At 38.3% G+C, this 24,990-nt stretch overlaps 1 protein-coding gene across 13 annotated transcripts in view; it reads right to left on the reverse strand.

Annotated features, from left to right (window-relative positions):
- The window catches only part of PEX5L (peroxisomal biogenesis factor 5 like), a 104,919-nt gene that overhangs the window by 21,724 nt on the left and 58,205 nt on the right, over positions 1-24,990 (reverse strand). For 2 of the 13 annotated variants that reach the window (XM_064385346.1, XM_064385347.1), the window contains exons 3-9: positions 18,126-18,230; positions 16,767-16,805; positions 6,272-6,383; positions 4,233-4,442; positions 3,039-3,165; positions 2,433-2,529; positions 1,925-1,999 (exon numbers count right to left, since the gene is read on the reverse strand). In XM_064385346.1, the coding sequence (XP_064241416.1) occupies positions 1,925-1,999; positions 2,433-2,529; positions 3,039-3,165; positions 4,233-4,442; positions 6,272-6,383; positions 16,767-16,805; positions 18,126-18,230 (765 nt within the window). Of the gene's footprint in view, positions 1-1,924; positions 2,000-2,432; positions 2,530-3,038; positions 3,166-4,232; positions 4,443-6,271; positions 6,384-16,766; positions 16,806-18,125; positions 18,231-20,007; positions 20,074-24,990 lie in introns of those variants that run through there. The other 11 variants (XM_064385343.1, XM_064385350.1, XM_064385345.1 and 8 more) reach the window with 11 other exon arrangements.

The following is a 24,990-nucleotide window of genomic DNA, read 5'->3' on the forward strand; positions in this document are numbered from 1 at the left end:
AATGGAACATTTTCTCTGCAGTTTATAATTTTAAGATTAAAAATAACAAATCCCCCCTCCTCCAAGCACTGTAGGATATCTCAGTACCAATAAAAGCATAACAAGGGGCTTTTCAGAATGGCAAATAAAAGAAAGAACAAGGATACTTTGGGTCAATGCAGTTTAAAAGTTAATAATATATAAAATATGATGTGAGTAAATGCTGAGAAGCCACATCCAGTGACAGCCACCAGTGACCACTGCCCATTACAGCCTTCAAAAACATCTCTGCCTTGTGGTTCAAAGATTGTCTTTTGGATTTTGTATTGGCACAAGTGAATAAATAAAGGATAAATAAAGGATTTTGTTAAGAAGATTGCATAATTTTAATGAAAATATGACCTAGTTACTTAGCATTTCACTTTGAGGAGCTAAATCTAACATGTCAAAGATGAGTGATGAGGGGATGGGGAAACTGCTTATGGAAAACTGCAGCAAGTTTGACAAGATGAAATCTTTAGGGTATGGCAGAATGTGTTGCAATTGCAAAGGTTACCCTTAAATGAGATAGACAAGACCTATAGAGGACAAAGTATGGAAAACATATGCTTTGATCAAAGCCCTAAAGTGATTTCTTCTGCAAGCAGATTAAGAACTCGGTCAAGACAGACGAGCCTGAGTGCTGGGAGCTGACAACTCTGACAGTCCAAGTACGAGCAGGATGAAGCAGGCAGTGAACAAAACCACATTTCCCAGTAACCTACCTCGAATAAAAACACATTCTCACTTCAGGTCATTTCTCTGCATTATTAATTTAACATTTTCTTGCTTAAATGGACGACAAGTTTGAAACGAGCAGGTTACGACAAACCAAAACAAAACATGAAATGTACCAAGACAACAGATAAGATATTTAGTCTCTGATTTTTTTTTCCAAGTTGGCTTATTCAACTACATGGGTTTTTTTTTTATTTTGAAGTAACAGTCGTTTTACAAAATGTTATGTAGCCTCAATTGACTGAACTTAAACTGAGTGAAAAATGTGAATTTTTGCTTCTGCAGTTATTCTAGTGGAAGATAAAAAGAAAACAGGCCATATAGACCAAGTAGGGATACACTGCATTTGTAATTGCTTTCACAGAAAGCCACAGCATTTAAATCCTGTGTCTACCTGACTTACACAGGTCCTGGTTCAGGACAAATGTTCTGGAATTTAGATCTGCTGGGCTGAGGAGCAGCTTCCTAAAAGAGGGTCAGAGGTGCTTCAATATGAGCTCAAAGCACCTGAGAACACACCATCCATTTCAAGTGGATGGCACTGTGTAACAGGTATTTTCCATTACTAAGATGTACAGATCTATTGTAGAGAAAGGAAAGATATGCATTGCAACCAGTGTGACCCTTTCCAGAGGGAAAACCACCCCAATTTGTAATGTAGAGATGGCAGGGAAGTAAAGAACTTGGTTTTGCCTAAGAAAAGCACAAAAATAGATCTGATAACTCGGTTCTGTTTCTACTTTCTGGGAAAAATAAAAAAGGGGTATAATCTCAGGATACACGTTTGGCAAGTAGTGTCTCATTTTTTCATTTTTCCTTTTTCAAAGGAGGCAATTATTTTTCATTAATTTCCAGATTTTCTATCTGATAGAAGGTTTTTGAAGTCCAGGCCTAAAAATAGCTGTGGGAGGTGAGAAAATTATTTTCAACTAAAAGCTAATCCACCAGAAAATTCTCTCTTCCCCTTTCCAATGGCTGAAGTCTTTCAGTTCAAAAGTAAGAAGCAGCAAAGAAGGTGTGTGAACAACCTGATCTACCAGAATACATACATAAATGTGTTTGTATATATTTGTACTGTGTGCACACATACATGCAACCCTCAGTAATGATTTCCAACAAGACCTGTCCAAGACACAATACAACAGTGGAATTGGGCAAATCTACAAACCTTTAGCCCAGAGCCCTCCGTATTAGAGTTCCTTTTCCAGCAGGAAAAAGTCCTGTGACCACACTGCTCCCCCACCTGTGGAGATAAACTGCTAATGAGCATTGCTGGAATGATTGCTTCCTGGTTTCCTCAGCAATTTCCCACTTCTGGGGGGTTCCTGCCTGACCAAGAGATCTAAAGGATGGAATTGAACATGGGTAGGGAACCACCACAAGTCTGAATTTCAGAGCTGGAGGGGGGGGAGAAAAAAGATGGTGCTGTAAATTCTAGTTTGATGTTTTTCCCTCTGTATAGGAAGGCCACAATTCACTGCAGCATTAAACTCTGAATGTTTCAGGTGCTGACATATTCAATTTCATAACCTATTCATTTTAGAGGTGTGTGAAGATATTTTCCCTGATGATCCTGGAAATACCCCTTGAAGAGTTCTCCCAGGATGTCAGTGGTTAGCCAGTGGGAAGTTCCTCCTTGCCTTTTCATGGTTAATAAATCTACCAAACCCTCTTACCTGTATTGCAGGTGCAAGCTCTAATTCTGATGCTGAATCAGAGTCCAAGGCACTCTTGACATTAGCCAGCTCAGACTGTGATCTGTTTTCTGTGGACCTAGAAAAATGCATTGACACACTCAGCACTAGGACACGCTGCCCTGTGTCTTTCAGTGCACAAGCACACAATGATTAATCAGGTCATTTCCTTCAACTGAACCGTTTAACTTGCACTAACACTTAATCAAAATTGCCTGGACCTTTCTTTGTGTTCTCACTCTTCCATTTCATAGGGAAACTGAGACTAGACAAAGACACAAGTCTGTGCCCCAGTCAGTGTCTAAAAATCAACCACCACAAAAAAGGATTTCCCTGCATGTTTCTGTAGAATTCTCACCAGCATTTATGAAGCCATTTCACCTGCTACTTTCCACAACATTAAAAATTGCTGGCAAAATGGCATTTTATAGTGCACTTGCTTATGATACATTGTCCAAAATATGTGCTTGAACACATTTAATGTCACCATAACAGGTTTAAAATTATGATTTGTTATAGAGAAAGCATCTCTGTGAATTAAGAAAGCTGGGCTGGAAATATTTTCTTAAGGAAAGCAAAAAGTTGTACCATAAAATCTCTTTTGATGGAGCTCTGGATGATGATGATGTTCTCTCTGCAGAAGGGTGGACCTTGCTACTCCTGTCTCCATGAAAACTGACATCATCCCATTTCTCTATCTGTGTCTGAATATCAACTGAAAAATAAAGAAGAGAAAATAGGAATCTTTTAAAGAAACTACTGCTGAGAATTTTATCTCCTCTGTAAAATGTGTGTTATAGAGAAAATAATGCCACCAAAGCCTATATTTTTATAAAGATACAACACAAAGAAATATTGTGCACCTTTCTAGTTGATGTAGTGTGAAAATTGGAAATCCACAACATTTTTCTAAGTCTGTTAGCATTCATGGTCAGAATGTCAGTGTAATTCTTGACTTCAAATCAGTAATTTGTATGTAATTTAGACAAATTGTAAAAATGAAGCTTCTTTAGAGACTAACATGTAAAAATGACTATGTAGGCAACTGATATTATTCAGTCATGTCAGACTCACTTTGCAGAGATCAGATGTTCAGCTCCTGTTTGAAGATAAAAGTCTCTAAAAGAATTTCTGTGATGATGAATGGAAAATTTGCTGCCTTGGTATAAATTACATTTACCTTGCAAATTTCTCAGTTGCACTGCAAGTAATTTAGTTTGGATGGAACTAAATCAAATTCACCTTTTCCAAAGCTTGTCGATAGATCAGGCTTGGCAGGAAATTGAGTTGTTTTGGGGATTTTTTTTTCAGTCTGTATAAATATATCTCTCTTGTCAAGAATGGATGTTTTTTTCTCTCCTATGCATAGATAAAGCAAATATATTGACAAATATAAATGTGCATTTCTGACACCTGCAGTTCTGAAAAGGACATCAGTATGGGCTGCCTATTATTTGTGTCCTTTTCTCATCACACCCTTACAGATTTTTCTACCATTTTACACACCCTGACTAAATTCCTTTTTCCAATCAAATTTAGAAACTTTATTAGCACACTTAGGGTCAAGTTAATAGGCATAGTGGCAGAGGCAAAATGTAAAATATATTCACAGTGTTTAAGGTTTGAAGTGCTTCAGGTGGTTTATAATGGGCAACAAAGGCTACACTGCTGAAATGGGGTGCAGCAAAAATTCTGGTGTTGCTCATTATTTTGTGATGGAAGCCAGGAGAAACTTGTGCTAAGCAGGACAAGGGAGCACTGATAAAACAGCTGCACTCTTACCTAAATCTAGAGAAGACTTGTCTGCAACTCTGGCAGCCTGGACTTTCTGCTCAGAATCCACACTGATCAGGTCAGGATTCTCTGTCTTCTTTCTGTGGGTTGAAGCTTTTAAGCCTTCAGTTCTTGAAGGATTCTCTGATTTCTTTGCTTTGTTTTGGGTTTGTAAGACAGGTTCACTAAGATCCAAGAGATCCAGACCTGTTGATAATACTTAGAGACAAAATGTTAAAATTCAGTGTTGTTTTAATTCAAATAGCTCACTTTTTAAGATTTCTTTTAATTGGGGAAAAATATTACTGATGTGTTTGCATTTGGCTAGAGTAAGTGTGTATTTCCTGGCTAAAAATGATGACCAGTATATTAAAATCTGCCTGGGGATTTCAAGTGCTTAACTGAATGCAGTTCAGTGGATTTGCAAAAAAGGCTTTTCCCTGAAAATCTTAAAGACATCTGAGGTTTTATGGCTGGGGCCTTCACAGGTTTTCCTCTTTTCTGAGGGTTCCCTGTTCAATTGAGCTTTTAGATAAGATTTGCTTTAATCTTAGATTTTTTTAAGTCCTGGAAACAGCTGCTTAGGGCAGTGCTGTTGTGCCACAATCCATTTGGGAATAGCTCCCAGGGTGGACCTGGGTCAAAAAGGAGCAAAGATGTTTATTAATGTTTTGTACTGCTGTTGGTGTTTGTCCTTTGGGCCATAAATACTGAATATAAAGTCTAATGCCATTTCTATTAAGGACTGTATCAAAGAAATGTATCAAAGAAATGTTCAGTTTCAGCTCTTCTTTTAAAATTTGTCTAAAGAGCAACATTCACAATTCTTTAGCATGTAAAAGGTAGAAAAACTCCTTTTTTATCATCGTGTTACAGAGCAGGTGTTTTTGACAGATCAATTTGCATTACTTCTTGCAGTGCTTTATCTGTGTTCTTGGAAATCACTGAATTTCATCAGTCTTCATAGAATTTTTTTATTTTACTATTAAATAAATCTAATTGACACCTCCACCCCAATCTGATAGATAGTCAAGGCAGGTGTAAAATTTACTGGTAAATTAAAAAAACCCCCCACCATTCTTAAACAATCTGAAATAGCTCTATTCATCCCTGTAATATCTTCAGCTATTTTTTAAAGGGAAAAAATATTACTTACAACTGTTATCTAATTCAGTATTTCAGCTTTTGTTACTAGAACTTGCATGCTGCTTTGGACACATTAATTAGATGTGCAGATAATCACTCAGCTGTCAATTATTCATTTAATAATTTGCATGGATATAAATTTTAATTAAATGTTTTCTAACAAGCCAAGTCCTTTCATGAGGCAGCAAGAGAGCCCAGCAGTGCAGTGCTGCTGTTATTGTCTCAGCTGATCTGCTCAACAGCCTCGATTCCCTCTGCACGGATACCGAGTAGGAGGGGGTTCTAAAAATACTTCCAAAGGACAATATACTTCAAATAGAATTCAGCATATTCAAAAGGTTTTCAGGATTCACTCTTAGATGTTATTACCTTCTCTACTGTCTCATTACAACACAAAGGAGGTAAGAAATGTATTAGATCCTTTCACTAACAAAGTGTCTGAACTCAGCCTGGATAAAATGTTCTGATACCTCCCCCCCTTTTCCTCTCCAACAACTCATCCAAGATTTCATTTAAAAAAAAAAATCTTTATAGAGTAAGGCAAGTGTTTGATTAAAACCAGACTAAATGTGGATTTTCCCATAGGTTAAAATTTTGCAAAAGCAAATACAGAGAATTGATTCAGTCTGGTGTGTACATCCTGTGAGACTTAAACAAATTGCATTAATTTCAGCCCCAAAGATCTGCTGGAATTGATGTGATTGGAATCACATCAGATTTCCCCTAAAATAGAATGAACTAAGTTTTTCCTCTAACAGGCCAGGCAATTACAATTTAATGCCAGCTTGTGACTTTGTGCACACAGTAACAAACCAAGAAATCACCTGACAAAAATGTGCCATAATGAAACCAAAACTAAAGCTATTTTTCTCTAGTGAGGGGTAGTAAAGAATGTTGTTTACCTGCAGTATTCGATGTTACAGGCCTTGCCACAGCTTCTGGCTTAGTTTCACAGAGAAAGTCATCAATGGAGGGGCTCAGGAGGGGTCTGCTCTCCTGCTGCTCATTCACCAGCTAGCAACAGAGAACCCCAGGTCACAGAGTGTTCTTGGGATGCAGAATTTACAGAAATAAAACATATTCTCACAATATAATGTGCTTTATTTTTGATTGTGAGAGTAAGATATTGCAATTAGACGATGCACAAATAGCGCTGGGATTAAAATAAAATAAAATAATGTTTAGTTACTCTTTTGGGGCAAAATTATATTGCAGTTTAACAAATCACACACAAAAAATAAAGCAGCAAGATGATTTTTCCTTAGCAGTTATCGCATACTATTGCTTATAGAGCTAAAGTTACAGGGCCTGATGCAGCTCCCCTCAAATCCATGGTGAAGTTGCCCTTCTCTATCACCAGGAGGGTAAGCAGGGCTTTTTAAATTTTTTTAAATTTTTTTTTAAAAGAGCCCTTTTTTTTTTTTCTTTCCAGAAGTATCATGCTTCCCCACAGAACAATTTCATCTTGCATTATAAGCATAAATAAGCACTAAACAATAACCTGCTGAGACAGGAAACATTTCTCTGCCATAAAATGATATGTGAATGACAGTGGATGGAGCCTGGTGAGTGTATGAACTTCCTGCATGAGTTCTGACTGTGGGAAGACTCATAAAATGCTTTTTATTTATGAGCAGTTTTCCATTTTTAATTGGATGAATGCATTGGTGTTCTGCTACCTGACAGAAATCTCTGTATAACAGGGTATTTATTGTATCAGAATTAAAAAGACAAAACTGTACAAATCTCAGAAATAAAAGTCTCCTCTTTGCCATCTATCTCTGATTAGAGGATTAAGACCTCAGCTGAGCTGGAGGGATGTCTGATGGTGTGCCCTGCACTTATTTTATCTTAGTACCTTAATTTCTTTATCTGAAAAAAAAAAGTTTTCCTGCTGTTGCTTTGGTCTGGAGGTCTTTCAGCTTTATTTTATCCTCTCCATCTTCTTCTCAACCTTCTGTTCTAACTCTTCTTCCATGGTTGAATTTTCAAAGTTTTCTCTCAGATATGTTAGAGTTTTTAAATTTGGGATGCTAACATGGACTAAAACTGGCCAAAAAAGGGTATTTACTCACCCTCTGTTTGTTAAATACTGGCTCTGAGCTACTCCAGCAGCAGGATTATCTCTAAAGTTATTACAGCAAACAGATTAGATTCCCTGCTGTTCAGTACTTGATTTCTGTATTGCAAAGCTGCAGCAAACTACTGGAGCTATTGAAATAACAAGCCCACTATTTCGATGGATCAAACATTTGATCTGATTCCCAACACTGACTTGCTGTGCTGCAAGCCTTGCACGACTGCGTGTGCCCAGGAGCTCAGAGCTCTGCACTGAAGCACCAATTTCCATGGGAGGCAGGTGAGTGATTGCCTGCCCAGCTGAGTGCAGCACAACCTGCACATGTGGCATCTGAATTTGGAAATGTGGCACTGATGCTGTCCCAGACTCCACATGTGCTAAACCCAGAGTGCAGATGCAGCTCACCAGGGAATTTGTCATGGGGGGTTTAACTCTGGGCTGCCTGTCCAGGCTGCTCTCTCATTCAGTGCACAGGAGGCACCTGCTTAATTTGGTAAATCTCAACACTTGACTGGAAATTGCATTTTTATCAACTGCACACCTTTGATTTCCATTATCCCCAGGTCTACAAATTTACCTAATTATTATATTTAGGACTTAAGCAGACCTAATTTTTCCTTCTATGATTTGGTGACAATACTTACTCATTACTATTTTGAAAAACATATGGATGCCTTAAATTAAGAGTTGAGTCTTTTCCAAACTAATTTTAGTATTTTAAAATTTTATCCTGATATCAGCAAAAGCTGCTTGTATATATTTTTCTTTCTGAATTTACACAGCATAAAGAAAAGTCCTAGACCATTTGGAGTGGGACAGGAGGAAAGAAGAGGTTCTGTAAGAATCATTGAAAATGTAAAAACTTCATAGGAAATACTCTGTTTCTGTGTCTGTAAGACTATCAATGGGGTACATTATCACATAAGGGTCAGATGCTTATCAAGTTTCCCATTACATTCCATGGAAATTTTCTTCAATTGGAAAGAATGGGGGAAGGATGAAATGAAGAAAGATTGTGAGAACCAAAGTACCCAAGCTCACTCAATGCAGACAGTGAAGAACAGAAAATCTGAGGACAGCTGGAAAGGCAGTTCATTGCCCAAACCTGCTGCAGAGGTCAGAGGATAAACTCTGGGAAGACCAGAAATAATGTTCAGAATCAGAGTAATGAAGGGGAAGGAGACAAGACTTAATAAAGAGCTGAATTTTACCAAGGTCTAACTGAAGTATGGGGTCTGATATTTTTTTTTCCTTTTCAAAGATGGTTATTATGTCCTTAGAATTTTCTTCCTTGTGTAAATTAGATTTATTACATGTTAAAGGAAGACTAAAAGAGTTTGACTTTCTTAGGCTAACAAAATGAAGGTTGAGTAGGACTGCAGTTATTCTTCATGTACACACAAAGGGGGATTGGTCAGATGACACTGGAGGAGCAAAGTTATTTCAGCTATAGAGAAATGCTGGCCCAATAACAGAGTTCTAAACTGGGCATGAGAACATCTGGTCTGGGAATTAAAGAAACTGAACTATCACAGCAGTGAACTCTATGAACACTATATTTTTATTACTGTAGGGGGGCAAAATGCCCACCTATTTAAAATGGCTTTTTCCAAGCCTTCTACATCACTGTTTATGATGTGACTGTGACCCAGTGGATCCCTCCTAGTCCTGGGTCCTATGCTCCCATGGCTAAGGACTAGAAGCTGTAGGAATGTCTTATTTAAAGTTTTGTTCCTGTGAAAAATAATCTGCTTTCAACTCAAACATTTTTGTCAAAACAGATTGCAAAACATGACCACGTCTACTAATTCTCAATAAACACAATCTACCTATGTATAGCAATAGAAAATATTAGAAAAATACTATTTTGATGTGAAGCAGACATTTAATGATGAATTAAGACTTAACAAGTCAGAGTGCCATGAGATTATATTTTTCTGTAAAGAAGTGGGCAGTGGGGTAGGTTTCTGATATACTCTGTAAGAAATGCCACTTGTTAAGCCCTTGGTCTCACACTTGGAATTTCATTTTGCTGCCTCATACACTGTACCAAATTTATCCCTTGCTTAATACTGCACAAGTTATTAGAGTTATATCAGGCATGAATTTGGAGTAGTACATAAAAGATTTATGAGATGAAAACTATGATCTGTATTAAACCAATAATTTATGGTTCCCAAGCACCTTTCAGGCTGAAAATCACAGAATGCCTTAAAACATTCATGAATCAAGCCTGGCACCACCACAGAGCTGAGGAGTATTATCTCTGTGTTGCAGATGAGGGGAGCAAAGTGAAATTAGGGAAGTGACCCAGCATTCCTGGGTGTTGGAGAAGCAGCACTGGGGGCAGGAGCTGATCCCACACTGGATTTATGTGCCCAATATCTGTGCAGATGCCAAGAGCTGCAGACTCAGCCTGGGAAAATGGGGGTATCTCTGTACTAATTTAGCCAGTGGGTGCCATAAATTCTCATAATGTCTCTAGGAACTTAAATTCTCTCTATAAGATTCACTTTAATTAAAGAAGAAGCCCACACACTCCTTTAATTGAGGGATATGTGAAATCTGTGGAGGCTGATATTTCCTACTACCAACACATCTGAAGACACTCATCCATAGTATAAGATACTCCTAAATTCAAACGAGTCTTCTGGGAACAGCACAGCAGAAAAAGGTGTTTTCTTACCCCAGTACTGCTACTGTAGGTTTTCATTCCAAAAAAGCATATAAGTGGGGCTTTTGGGTGCTTTGGAAGAGATACTGGGAGTGTAACAAGTGTCTGATATCAGCCCCACTGCTTCAAAATATGCAAAGCAAGGATCATTTAGCAGTAACTAAGGTATGGTCCTTCCATCCCTTTCATATTCTCTCTTACTGCATTCCTGATCTTGATCTGTTTGCAGTGCACAAAGCATGCTGGTTTGTTTCTTTTTAAAAAATTTTACTAGGGCATAACATAATGCTAGTCTTTAAGATAAATTATTTAGACTCTAAATTGGGAGGGTTTCCAGTCAGGCATGGGCAGCTAATTAGCACCTATGTTTTGAGCACAGAGTGAACTAGTTCTCTTAAATTAAGTGCCTAAATTCCCTCCATGTTCAATAGGGAGAGATAAATGCCTAGAAAAGCTACTCCAGAGGGAGATTGTGCCTGCCCAATTTAGGCTGTCCCTCAGGAGGCTCTCAAAGGCACCTAGCTTTCCCCCTGCTATATATGGGATTTATTTTAGAAGGACTGGCTCAAAAAGCATCTAAAATTTAGATGTAATTTGCTGCTGAAGTGAGTTGGATTGAATTTTGGATTGGATCCATTTTGTTGCCTGAGCCTGATTGAATTACTCACGGCACGAATTTAGGAAATCCCAAACTACTGCTGGGTAATCCCCAGTGCAGTTCAGCACCAAAGCTGCTCCTGGGCACTGAGACTCTTTCCTGCAGTGCCCCTCGGTGTGGGGAGAGGGAGGCAGGGCTGCCTCAGTGCCATGAGCTGCTCCAGAAGGCTCAGAGTGAAAAGGAGCACATGGTCACGGGCGTGGGAGAAGGCAGAAAAGACTGAACTCAGGTTTTATACTGGAAAAATACTGTATTTGAACTTTGCTCTGAGAAACTGCTCTGCTCTTTGGGTGACACTGGAAAAACAGGTACAAGAGTCAGATCGATTCCAGCAGCTTTTAAGTGTTGTGCTTAGTCAGAGACACCAGCTACTTTCAATCACTAATTGTTTTTATGATACACAGCAGTGGTTTCCTGACAGACACCTGGCACTTTGGTGGCACTCATTGGGGCAGGAGGAAAGAATTGATTTCTACTACCTGGTTCTTTCTAAAAACTGATAAATGGGCACCCCAACTAAGAATGTAGGTTATTGTTTTCTACAGCATAACTGAAAATATTGGCCTGACAGTCATGTTTGTGGATCATTATCTTGGCAGGATAAGAACTGGAAGAACTCCTTTCCCGGTTGCAGAGAGGTGTTTGGAGAGGGAACTCCTGGAAACTGAGCAGTATTGTGATAAAAGTTAAATTGCATTAATTTTGTTTTTCTTCTTTTCTCACTTTTATAGTGTGTTTATAAAGATTTCACAAAAATTACTGCTTCACACGCTTTATTTACTCTTGTGTAGCGTGATTACTTCTTGGCTTTTTGCCTCTCCTTGTGCCTGATACATTAATTGTTCTCTGTCACTCTACTATGAATGTATGTCCCAATGAAGCTGGCATGAGAGCCAAATGTCTGGTTTTCACCAGAGGAGGGAATTGATTCACACGGCACATGGTATAGCTGAATTCTGCCTCACCTGAACTGTGGGAAGCTCTAAAACTGAGATGAGTTCATTGCACCCTCCTGGAAACATCACTCAGGTGCTGCTGCCTCTCTGCAGGCCAGCCCTGCCCACCAGGTGAAAGCCAGTGCTCTCCTGCTAGGCTGCAGGAGGGTGGGGTGTGAGTCAGAGGGGACGATTTCTCACCTGAAATCACACAAGCCAAGTCACCCCAGCTGCCAGGGTTTGTGTGAAGTCAGAGAAGCTGTGGGAGGGTTGCTGCAGACCCTGCATTGGATATTTGAATTCATGTGCCAGCTGTGTTGTTTAAAACCTTTTCTTATGTTGCATCTCCACAAAGAGCAGTTGCACTGCTGGGCGACAGCTCTTGTGATCTCTGTGGCACACCAACACCTGCCTGTGTTTCTGCGTGCTGACCTGCGCAAGTTATGGTGTGCTGTTGTAAAATTAAACATCTCACAGCTCACTATCTCCTTCCCTCTGTTCAACCTGGTCTGGTGAAAGGAGGTTTAACATGGGAGTTGTGTCTGGCTCCTGCATTTTGGCCTGGCTCCAGCTAAGCACTTAAACTGCCCTGCAAAACCTAAGGCCAAGCACGTGCTTACCTGTGCTGCTGGACCAGAGCCATGGGGGAAGAGGAGGAAACTCACTCTTGTCATATTTTAACTGTGACTGACAGTTTGGCCTTTACCCACACAGAAATGTGATTTATTGTAAATCTGCTGGTTGCATTCATGCCTGCATGCTCCATGCAATTCTTTAGGTTAAAGGAAGCTGTTATCAAAAACGGAGTGCCTCTCCCTCCTGGGTGTTAGAAGATTTTATTTATCATTTGGCTGTGAGTTTTCTTTGTGGTGTTACCTGCTGATTTCTGGTTTAGCCTCTCCCCTGCCCCATATCATTATCTGAGCTGAAGATCTACAGCAGTGATCAAAGAAAACATTTTGTCATCATCACAGATAATTTGAGACCCCTGCTATATTTTTGCATGTGGGCTGTAATTGCTTGAAAACCACATGGATTTTTTTCTTGTTCTCTCTGTGGATTTTTCTTCTCAAACAAAGTTCTGCAGCATGTGCAAACTGTAGCACATGGTTTGCAACTCTTTAACAGGGCAGTGCATTCATACTTGGAATATTAATGAATGAAGAGCCAAGAAGTTTCTGAAAAGTAACTCCTATTACCAGAGCTAAACTGGTTATATAATATTAATATAATATAATATAATATAATATAATATAATATAATATAATATAATATAATATAATATAATATAATATAATATAATATAAGTCACAAAAATATTATTACTTTTTAAAAAAAAAGTTTGTCCAATCTTTCTGTCCTTAAGGAATATTAAGGAATTTTACAGTGTATGAAACGGTATGGGTAATTTTTTAACTTTATTAAAAAAATACACCATCAATTCCTATGGTAATTTCAAATTAAAATTGTAATTTTGTGAAAAATGTATTTAATTTATGTGACAGAGAGATCTACATAACTTTAGGAGAGCAGCCAATTTATGACATTTAAGCATATTGTCAAGGCAATTTTATTACACTCATGAGAATATTCCAGCTGAAATTATGCATACGGCCCTAAAAGCAATAAATGTTGAGCAATATTTAACTTAGAGGTAAAGAATCAATTAATATTTGCACTGCTAAGCATGCACTTATTTCTTTTTGTATTTCTTTTTTTTTTTCTCTTCATGTATTTACCCTGTCCTAATAATGAAAAAGAGTTATCAGAAGGACTGAGGATGTGTCCCCTGATAAAGTACTCAAAGCTTTCATATTAGATCTCATTTGAGATGTATAGAACACACTGCTAATAAATTTATCATTAATCCTTTAAAAAGAATTTTAAAAAATAGGATCTCAAGCCTAGTTATCCTAAGATCAGTGAGGAAATTGCCTCCATTGGAAGGCAGATTGGAATGTATAATGAATTCTTGCAATCCAGACTCTGATAATGACAATAATTAAAACTGGCATGATTTTTGCTTTTTTACCTGAACGTATTTCACTTAAAACAGAGAGAATTCTGGTTTAGGTTGGTGTAAAAGAGAAGGGAAGCTAATTACATCCCCAGGAACATCCCACCATTCTGCTCTAATCTTATTGAGAACACACTGATGGAGTGGGCTGGAAGTCAGTGCAAGCCTAATGCTAAGAAGCTTAGAATGAACATGATTGATTCAAATGGGACTGTTAAGTTTATATGGAAAACTGTGATTATGCAATCAAATTCATGTAGTGAGCCCTTGATACACACATCAGAAAATCTACTAACAGCACCGGGAGCTGAATATTAGCTGTCTTTAATCTGTTTCCTTTATAAAATTGAATGGAAGCATTTAAAAATCTCCTGTCAGTGACTTAAAAAACCCCAAACAACCCACCAAAACCCACAAAAAAGCCCCAGAACAAAACAAATATAAGAAAAGCCTAACAAAGCAAGCAAGAAAAAAAACCAAAAAAACTAAACCTGAGCAGAAATATAACACCACTGCCAAAGTAAGTAAATAAGTACATACATACATATATACATACATACAAACATACAGAAAAGCAAATGAAAACCAAAACAGTGAAATTTAGGCAGTGGAAATGTTGGACTATTTTATTCACAAGCCCTTAAGCAAATATAAATGTGCTTAGATCAACTAAGTATTGGCATGCAAATGAAGATCCCTTAAAAAAATAATAGTTCCTACTTTGAATAATAACTAATACCTTATAGACCATTAAAAAAGCCTTAAGCATCTGGTGGAGTTAATTGGGGGGTAGTCATGAAGCATATCTCTTTTTCTGACACCTGCTGTAGCCTGCATTTATCACAGGGGAGGATGAATTTCAGTGTTTTTCTTATAATGTAATTCCAGCTTTTAAAATTTCTTCTTTCCAATTCAAATTCTAAACCCTAAGTGTTTTGTGGGCTAACTTTTTAAATTATAAGTGCTCGAGATCAAAACTGTGCTCTGAGCAATGTCTGTGTGGGTCCCATAAATTCCAAGTAGGCACCTCCTATATTTTTCAGTTAAAAGCAGAAGTGGGGAATGGCTTTCAAGAAAAACTTTGCTTTTCTTTTTTCCCTATTGGTGAAGTTTTCATGTTCTATATAATTCCAGAGTATATTGGCCACAGGACTTGCATGGACATGAATCCCCCCAGTGTAGTTCTTCTTTCTTTCTGTTGGCTTTATAGGGATCCCACCATGGGTATCTTTCCAACCTCTGCACTCTAATAAGGAACCTAAATTAGGTGTGATGGATCTGAGACAAATAACTCCGGTGACACTGTGAGATTTTTTTTGTTTTTGCTGGCAAAGCATTTAAGCATGAATTTTTACTGCTCAATAAAGCAGTTAATCATAGTTTAAAGTATAAGTCTGGGTCGAAGTATGTGATTGAATCAGATCCTTTGAAGTTCACTGACCTGTGGTAAATTGGGAATTTCATGGCTGACTGCACAATTAAACTTTGACTTCAGGGCATATTTAGGTTTAAATTTCTCATTAGGAAGTAATTCTGAAGCAAGATTTTTTTCTCCTGACAAATGCAAATAAGTTGTGTAGAGGTTAAACAAAAAATTTATTTTGCAATTAAAACCAAATTTATGCATAATTTTTATAATTTATTTCTCTGCTTCAGGTAAAAGTAATTGGTTCATAGCTTAATATTCAGGTAATCTTTGAACCTCCAGCAAGCTTTCTTACACATTTTCTAGGTTCAATTCATATGAAAAAAATTCCTTTTTTTTCATTTGTCCCAGTCTCTTATGAATTATCTTTTAAAAGATAAAGGGAGACAGCAACATGGATTGAGTAATATTCTACAAAATCCTATTAGAACTGAAAGATCACTCTCTTGATGCTTAAAGTATTAAATTTGGCAACTACTGAATCCTTTTTCACACCAGTAAGTGTGAAGAAAGTGCCTTAATAGAAGGTAATTGAGACAGGAAGACAGGATTACAAAAAATAGATCCTGAAAGGTCCATTCAATTACCAGGAATACTCCTCTGCCTACTGTAGTACACTCATTACTGCTGGAATGCTGATTGAGACTCCCAGTTGCCATATACTGCCACAGCCCCACAGGAGTCTGCAGTACAATTTTGGTTCATGTTATTTGAAGATTTGCCTCTAGTTGTGATGATATAAAACCATATCTGATGGTATAAAATAATCTGTGAATTGGAAACATAATTTAAATTTAATTCACAGTACTTATTCAAAAAATTGGTGTCATGTTTTAAAAGCTGGGATTTTGCTGGGAGCATTACAATAAAATGGGACTATTTATCTGTCTTGTTCTGTGCTGGATATGTTTTTACCACTTTCCAGGTGAACAGAGCAAAGACACATATTTTGAATTACAAATTCAGGGGCGCATGTACATTATCAAAAAGCAGATTTAGAGACTCTTCTTTGTTTATCAGATTCCAATTACACTTCCTGTGGAGTCTGTCTCCACAGCCAGACATGATTAATCCTTCCTTCATCAAGGATTTTGGAAATGGGGGATTTCACTCATTTTTCTCTTGGAAAAGCCAGTGCTCTGTCTGGGCTTGATCCTTGCATTTCAGTTGCAGGATTTTTGCTTAGGTAGCTGAAATGTTGGAGCAGCATGGACACTTAATGCATTAAATGACTCCTGAAGATGTGGACCTGCCCACGCTGGGTTTGGTGGGACCTTTGGAAAGACCAGGCTTGACTCTCCTGACCCATCTGGCTTGGGGAATTTGCAGTCAATCCGGAATTTGTTCCACCCCGTGAGCAGCAACCACATCCATCTGTTCCATCATGTAAGGAGCAGAGACAGACACTGGGATGGGGATGGCTGGCACAGCAGAGCTTTTTCCTGCATGGATGGTGGGGATGAGGGGTTCACACGGACACACTGCAGTGACAGCATCTCAAACCAACACTTCAGCCACAGTTAGGGGACAAACGATGGATGCAAACGTGGTGGTACAACTGCACATCACACATACATGATGCAGAGATGGCTATGGAAAATACTCACTTTTTCACTTGATTCTGCTTCCTTTTGGCTTCTGCACCCCTTTGGTGCATAGCAGGGAAGTAGGTATTTGTGTTTAGTGGAAGAAATTACACTGACTAACAGACACAAGCATTTTACTCATAAATTTATCATAGACTATTGCTGAGGAGACTGACAGACAGCCACTACAAATGGTGTGTTAAACATTTAATGAACCCAGGCTGAACTCCTGGCCCTGTTGAAGCCAATGGAAGTTTTTGCATGTCAATCTTTTTTGGGGTGCAGTGAAGATTGATAGGGGGTGGCATTTTATGTGGGGTTCTAATTGTTTGTTAATCACTTAATGGAAAATTAGAAATGATGCCTTAAACAGAGCATCTTTTTCCTTTGTGTAATTTCTTCATAGACATTGGAGCTCACCATGAAGAAAACCTGGTGTTCAACAGGGGCTGAGGAGGAGGTGCCAGACCTGGTTTCCAAATTAGTAGATGGTATTTCTAGAATGTGTATTAGTGCAGCATATCTGTGACACTCTTCTAGAGAAGTACGTGCTGGTGTGTGTGCATCTTAGAACTTTCTAAAATACAGTAGCTGTTATCCTAAATCATGACAGGAATAAATCAGGACTGTGGATTTCTTTTAAGACTCTCATGTAAAACCAGCTTCCAGCAATTTCCATTCCTGATGAGCTGGAAGTATTTGTGTGCAGTAAATACCGGCAGTAAGCTAAATGCACTTGCCTGGGGAACAAACTCAAGTAAGTAAGCAACATGAGGGAATAAAATCCACTCTCATAACAAGAGTGCTGTGGTTTAGAGTAGTGTTCAGTCACTGTCTTTAAGAAACTAATGGAACCACCAAATGCTTGGTGGTCACTCCAAGGTATGTGTAAAGTTTAGTGTGGGGACGTGCGTCCTTACTTTGACTGAAGGTGTGGAAATGAAAGCAATGAGATGTGCTAAGTCACATATTCTGATCCAGACCAGGAGCAGAACCCCAGTGAGAGCTTAGGAATGGGATCTGAGATATTAGAAATGACACTACTGTGAACTGCTTGTTTCTTATTTTACATATGCACCGAATGGGAATATTTAATACATGAATTGCAAATGAGTATTTATGGCTTGACAATTGATGGCATGAATGAGAACCGAGATTTAAAACCAGCTTTAAACAACTTTCTGGTAACTGGACTGGGGGGAATAATGCATTCTGGTTTAAATTTTCACATCAAACCATCTAAACCCCCAGTATTCACCCCAGGCTATTTTCCCCCCTCGGTGAAGCAGCGGGATGCCGCTGGCGCGGGATGGGTCCCCCAGAGGGGCTGGGGACTCGCGCAGCGCCCGCGGCCCCCTCAGAGCCCCGCGCTCTGCCCACCTGGGATGCCACAGTGAGGAGGGGCTTTTCTTCTGCAGACTCCTCCCTCGGAATCTCCTTCATCACCATGGCCACAGCCTTATCGGCCGCCCTAGCGCCTTTGCCCTACAACAGCGAAACCAACAATGGCACCAGGTCAGCAGCGGGCTCCGACCGCCTCCCGCGCGCGCTCCGACCCGGCCCGGCGGGACGCCGGCCGCGCCTGCGCCTGGAAGCGAAGCTCGGTTGGAAGCAGAACACACACACACTGGTTAAAAATAGCAAAAATAATAATAATATAACAAATGGTCGGTCAACCCCAATGGTTAAGGAGGCAGTTGGGGTCTAGCCGTGGTCTGGTGGCTCGTTCGAGTTGCCCCAATGAAGTCAACAGGAATCCGGCACTTTCCTGCTGGGCCGAGGCCTGCTGGAATTCCCTCGTGCCAACCTTCTGCAGGATAGGCTCACCAGAGCAGTAGGGGTTGGAGGATCAGCCCGCTGATTTAATTTTAGTTACCCAAGTTTATACCCAAAATACCTCTTCATGAGTTTTTTCCGTCTTTTTCTTAAAAATAGCGTCAAGCGGTGTTTTCAAATAAAGCACAGTTCCTTGTTGTTCACTGAGGCAAACTCTCCCTGAAATTTGAATGTATAATCTGGACCCACAGAGTTTATAGCTCTAGTAACATTTTAAAAAGCAATTTACACCGTATAAACAGTCTGGGTTTTTGCTAACAGAACATACGGAGCCAAATTCTGCCATCGTACGCATTGCTACAGCTCTCCCTAAAATTATCATTGTTGTAGAACTTACTGTATGGATTTTCACTTTTCTTAAACTTCTCTTAATACATTGTAGATATTCTGGACACGGTTAAGATATTTTAACATTATTTACTATAAATTATCCAAATAAAAAGTGCACCAGTATTATGTGCCATGTTGTTTGATGACATTCTTTTTATCTAACGAGGGTCTCTATCATCTTGAGTTCTCATGGGTTTCTGTATCTTGATCTTTGGTCTTATTTTGAACTCTGCCTCTTGCAAGTGACAGAGAAGGTTGGAGCTTACACATAAAGCATCACAGCAGAGCTGTATTATGCCAGTGACCCTGGGCAGGTCCTTATTATTATACTTTAAAAGCTCCCATTGATTTCCATGGAAGTTTTAGCTGTGCAAAGACCGCAGGATCTGGCTCCATAAAAGAAGTATTTTACACTGGACTTAAATATATTTAAATCCTTAAAACTCTATTAACAGAAGGGGTTCTTTGCTAAGACATTATATACAAGAATTATCTTCACTAGCAGTATATTCTGTGTCAAGTTAACCCCCTGTCCTGGGTTGACTATTGCTTATACCAAACTACAGATGGTTTCAGGAACATTTCATCAATTGCAGGTAAAACCATTGCGTACTATTGCAGGGTCTAAATGGGTTTCATTACTGGTCAGGTCAATATTAGATTAGCTTGCTTGTGCAACACATCACAGATACCCTACAGAGAGTTCTTTGCATGCTGCAAGAAATTCTCAGAGCAGAAGTGTCATAAATGATAAGCATGCTGGACTTGTGATGCCTTTGATATCCAAAGAACTGCAAAGTCATTGTAAAATTAAATATATTAAATTCAATGGGAATTACATTTAATTGGTAAGCATATCAAAGGTTCTGGGCCAATTACGTGTTTGTTCATGATTCACATGACATATTCCAGGTCTATGAAGCTTGTTTCCAGTATGACACATGAGCTATCATTAGCTAGCACTAATAGCATGCTATTGGTCTTTATAAAATGTAGTCCTTTTGTGCTGAGTGCTAGAACAAAATCGTTTATCAGCTAGGAAGGATGCATTGGAAAGCATGCAGTGCTTTTTATTTCTTGCAGAGTAAAAACCCACCAAAGCAAAGGTCAGGTCACTTTTTTGAAGACAGAGCCACTTTTTCTTCAAGGTTTCACCTACTGCCTGAAAAGAGTCATGATACTGGTATTAGTGCCTGCTGTTCATCCTCCACACACGTCACTGCAAAGCCCTGGGAGTGGCTGACACCAAATACAAAATCTGTCTCACCACTTTAAAGTGGCCATGCTACAACGGAGAAAAGCAACCAAAGAGTACCTCTGTGCTATTTTTAATGAGCAGACTAAGTTTATTTGCTGGGCAAAGCAAGTGGTTTGATGCTAATTTTTTTTTTTTCTCTTTTAAAATTTAGATTGTTAACTTTCCTAAAAGCAAAACACACTTTCCTGTGTATAAGTCAGGTTGACGTCTTTGCCTGGTCAGCCTATGGTATGGGAAGCATTTTTAAACTAGAAGTTGGTACTAATGTCCTGGATGCCAAAGAGAAAGCCAATGCAGGGGAATAGCTTAAATTGTCAGATTCTGCTGGAGAGGTACACAGGGGAGCAATTAACTGGAAAATGCAGCTTTTTATTCTGTTGACCAGAAATTAATACTGTTGTTCTATGTAAGGTAGGTAACCTTGAAAATTTTGGTCTCTCTTCCCTGCAGTGACCACTGTGCAGCCAATTCTTGCCTATGAAGCCATTAGGCTGAAGAACTGGAGAGAAATAAAACCAGTTTTCCTGTGGTCAGGATGACCTTGTTATTGTCAACTGCAGCTGAAATGAAAATCTCCAGCACATTTATTACAATAACTGTTGAAGAATTATTATTTTTTTTAGGTGTTAGTTACTTAGCCTCTTTTGATATGAAGTGTTGTTTCTTAGCAAGCCAAAGTGCCTGGCACAGCAGTTTATTGCTCAAACCCTGTAATTCTCTAACAGCTAATTTTAGACATGCCAGAACTTCAAAACAAACAGTTTGCTGGTACTGGAGGTTTGCAAGGTCAGTTACTTTCTCATGTAAACCATAGTTTAACAATTTAGTAAATTAATTTTGTCATTCCCTATTGGTTTACAATATAGAAATGGAAACAACTGTGATGTAGAACATGGCAACCCATGTGCAAATCATGACAAATGTGAATTGATGAAGGAAAAATGTATTAATTTTTTTAATGGAACATACTGCTTAAGAGAAACTGAGAAATGTGTCAGTGTTTCATTATTTGATACAAAAAAAAAAAAGCAACAGTTCCTTTAGGTAATATCTCCAAAGCAAAATAAGGAGTAGAGTTCAGAGTATTCCCCTGATGCTAAATATTTATAACAGCATTGGGTTCAAAACTTAATAACAATTTCTGTAAGCTTTTCCTTTGGGATCAGATAATGGGTAGTAATAGACATTTCCATAGTATGCTGATTTAGCAGGATTTTGTAAGGAAATACTTTTATTCTGCTGCAGTTTCTGAATAGTTCCAAATTCAATTTTGTACAAGTCACACGATTTAGATGTGGTACTTAGTAATGAGTATTTAATTAAATTACTGAAAGAGCATATTAATGTAAATTTCTAGTGCAGTATAAAGTTGACTTTTTTTTAATAAGTGATGCATGTAGATTTGTAACTATGATTGTCTATGAAAAACTTTAAGTACTTGGGACCAACAGATCACCTTCAGGTCCTGATGGGCAAATCAGAATGAAGACATGCTCACACTTGAAACATTACTATTTAGAGCAATACTCTATAATTCTGTAATTATTTTCTTCATTACAGTGATTTGCAAATTTGTTCTTGTGTATGAAAAGCCAACAGCCAGTGCTTTGTAAATGTTTAACATTTTGACAACAGTATTTAAACTATAATGATTAATTGCAGAAATTATTTGTTGTCATCTATGCAATAAAGGGATTTTATCCAAAACCATTTCATAATTATAAGTTGGCTTTTGACAAATATTTGAGGTACTTGAGTCCTAAATTCATTTTTCAGGAATATTTATAGCATCTGTTCTTGTGAGAAAGTGAGCAGAAAGAAATGGAGTGATCAGATTTTCTTTTTTTTAACATGCATACATGAAGAAAGTATTCCTTGGTTACACAGACCTGTGCTGTTCCATTTATTTTTCAAAGATCCTACCAAGTTGTTTCACCTTTAATTGACACACTACGATGCATCCCTGCTCACAGAAATCATCTCAGCACGGGCATGTTTAAATTTCAGCTTCTGTAAAATATAAGTTTTAAGACAGCTTTCCTTATAAAGAAACTTAATAGATAAATTTATCTATTAAAATTTATCTTCAGACAGTGCTGGTACAGATATGGCAGGATTATGTGTTTCATGGGCATCTCCCTTTCCAGCTGAGGAGAAAGAGAATAACATTTATAAATGTAATGCCAAAAAATATGGCCAGATGTCCTGACCTTTCCCACTGGGCTGTTGAATTGAAATGTTTGAAAACAAAATAAAAACAAACCCCACCAGTTCAGGACATCTTGAAGTACCAGTCTGCACTTTAAATATCTTTAATAGGTTGAGAGGGCCTTTGTAAAGCAAACTTTATGAAAGATGCATTAGTGAGAACTTGAAGTTTGAGGAGCTGTTGTCCTCCTGTGCTGGAGAAAGAGCAGGGAGCTGCTGAACGTGTTGGATCTGGGAGGCTTGGCTGCCCTCCAGATCCCCCAGCAGCTGATGTATTAGAGTACCAGCTAAGCAGCCTATTCCAAATGCCTTTATGCTCCACAAATCTTCCTGTTTTGTGCAACTAAAAAATAAAAGTGAAGGGAAAAACTTGGCTTTATTTTTTTAAATCATGCAGTGCTAATGTTTTTACCTCTCAAAATGAGCACACAGTACCATGGGAGTTCACTCTCCACAATACAAGTGTGAGCTCTTGATTTACATAAGATCTGTTTATTGCTTCAAATTTTTCTCTTCTTAGGCTTTTATGTTCCTGTTTTCTGCATATGTCTTTCTTCTCACCTATACTTTTCTACTTTTTCCTAGTGATGTTATGTCTTGCATTTCATATATAATTAAAAATAATGAGGAAACATATGGTGAGGCAGTTTTATGGATGAATATAAGATTGATATTTAAACAGAAAATTCTGTTTCATCAAATCTCATGGTAGTTTTTTTATTATGAGCCTAATAAAGTCAAGTATGTATCTCAGGTAAATGGGAACACAATTCCTTTAGGCAGTGCCCAGTTGACCATGGTGAGGAAAGCTGAACAAGCTCTCAGTCCTGAACTGGAAGCAGCTTTGTCAGGATTCAGACTAGGTTTCAGAACCTGATCTACTATTTTGAGGTTGTATTTGCATAATTTGGAACCTCTTATCAAGCTCTGTTAGTGATTATCCAAAATCTTTTGACTCGTGACCTTCAGTAGCTCATTCTTACAAGATTATGATGAAATACAGACAGAGTTGGTTGCAGACAACGAAGCAGCTATAGGAAGACTTGCCCAAGAAGTAATTTATAGTAAAGCAGCTAAATCCATATTGGCTGAGTTCACAGTGTTCTACTCCTTTCATCCCTTTCCCCATCTTTTCATTCTTATGTTGATAGAATAACAGATTTCAGTGTTAATATGGGAAGACTTTACTGCATTCAAGAAAAATAGCAAATAAAGGGACAAAAGCTTATAAAAGGCAATCAGCATAAATATTCACATTTACCCTCTCTGGGTTGTGTCTTATACCCATTTAAATGTCGATAGGGTGGTTAAATTGAGTTCCAGTTTGAGAAGCATTTGCATTAAATGGCACTGGAAGGTTTCTGTTTATTGAGTCTCAGTAACAGCTGCATCACGTGTGCTCCCTTGAGAAGCTGTCTCGGTCTGAAGCCTATGGATTCATTCCCAAAGCCAAGTGGGACAGCTTCCAAAGCACCTCTGGTGGAAGCTTGGAAGCTCTGCAAGACCCATTTTGCTCTCAAGAACTTGTGCAAAGTTACTTAACACATCTGAACACAAATTATGACTGGAAATGAATAAACAATTCTGTCAAATCTAACTCATTCTCTATAAGGTAGTATGATTCCTGCAGGCTAAGAGGAGGAGGAGGATGTGAAATAAGGTTTTTTTCCTCTCTTAAGTCAAAGAGTTTTATTTGGGGTATAACAGGGGGTGCACAGTTTGAGATAACAAGAAGATAACAACACCATAATGTTGGAACAATAATGATGATTTAACTGTAAGTAGTAAATCCAGCTGGGAATATAGGGCAGGGCTGGTAAGAAGAAGGAGGTGTGGGACAGAACTAACTATATAGAGGTTGTTTAAGGTTCTGCTCCTTTTGCAACCGAGTTATATAATAAATCTCCTTGTGATAGAAGGCTTGGATGAGACGTTTTGCAGTCTTTTCTTTCCTTACAATTGTCATCTTTAATAAGACCATTGTGAATACGTAGAAACTATTTTTTAGCACTTATTTGATTGACTTCTTAATAATTTGGAATTGCATTACCAAAGGGATGAGTGCTTTGACTGCACAATGGTATATGACTTCAAAAATCTTAGGGAATAGCTGCGGGGTTTCTTTCATCTCTGCTTAGTCTGTGTCAAGGAACTTTGTGAAATCACTGGGTTTAGCAACTGGCAATTTTAAATTTATTTGGTAGTCTTCAGCAAAGAATTAATACTGAAGTATTTTCTCTCCCATAATTTGAGTTCCTTTTGTGTTGACTTCAGTATCATGATCCCCAGTCATAACATACACATAGCAACAGAATGACTTGCTATTATTTGCTGTATTGCCATGATGGTGCATGTGCTGAATTAAAATAAAAGATTCCTCTGGTCAGTTCCAGTGAAATTCCAGGAGATCAGGTCACTTTCAAAATAAACAATTGTGAATAAAGTGCTGTCTGTTGTTTAACTGTTTACTGCACACATGATGTGCAAATGATGGATTTTGCTCCCTCATTTCCTCCCAGCACATGATGTATTGTTCTTTGAAGTGGTAGGGGTTCCTCAACTCCTGCTACACAATTTTTATGGTTTTGTTTCATGAAACATTCAGAGAACTCA

This window comes from Passer domesticus, chromosome 11, assembly GCF_036417665.1.
Source record: "Passer domesticus isolate bPasDom1 chromosome 11, bPasDom1.hap1, whole genome shotgun sequence".
Lineage (NCBI taxonomy): Eukaryota > Metazoa > Chordata > Aves > Passeriformes > Passeridae > Passer > Passer domesticus.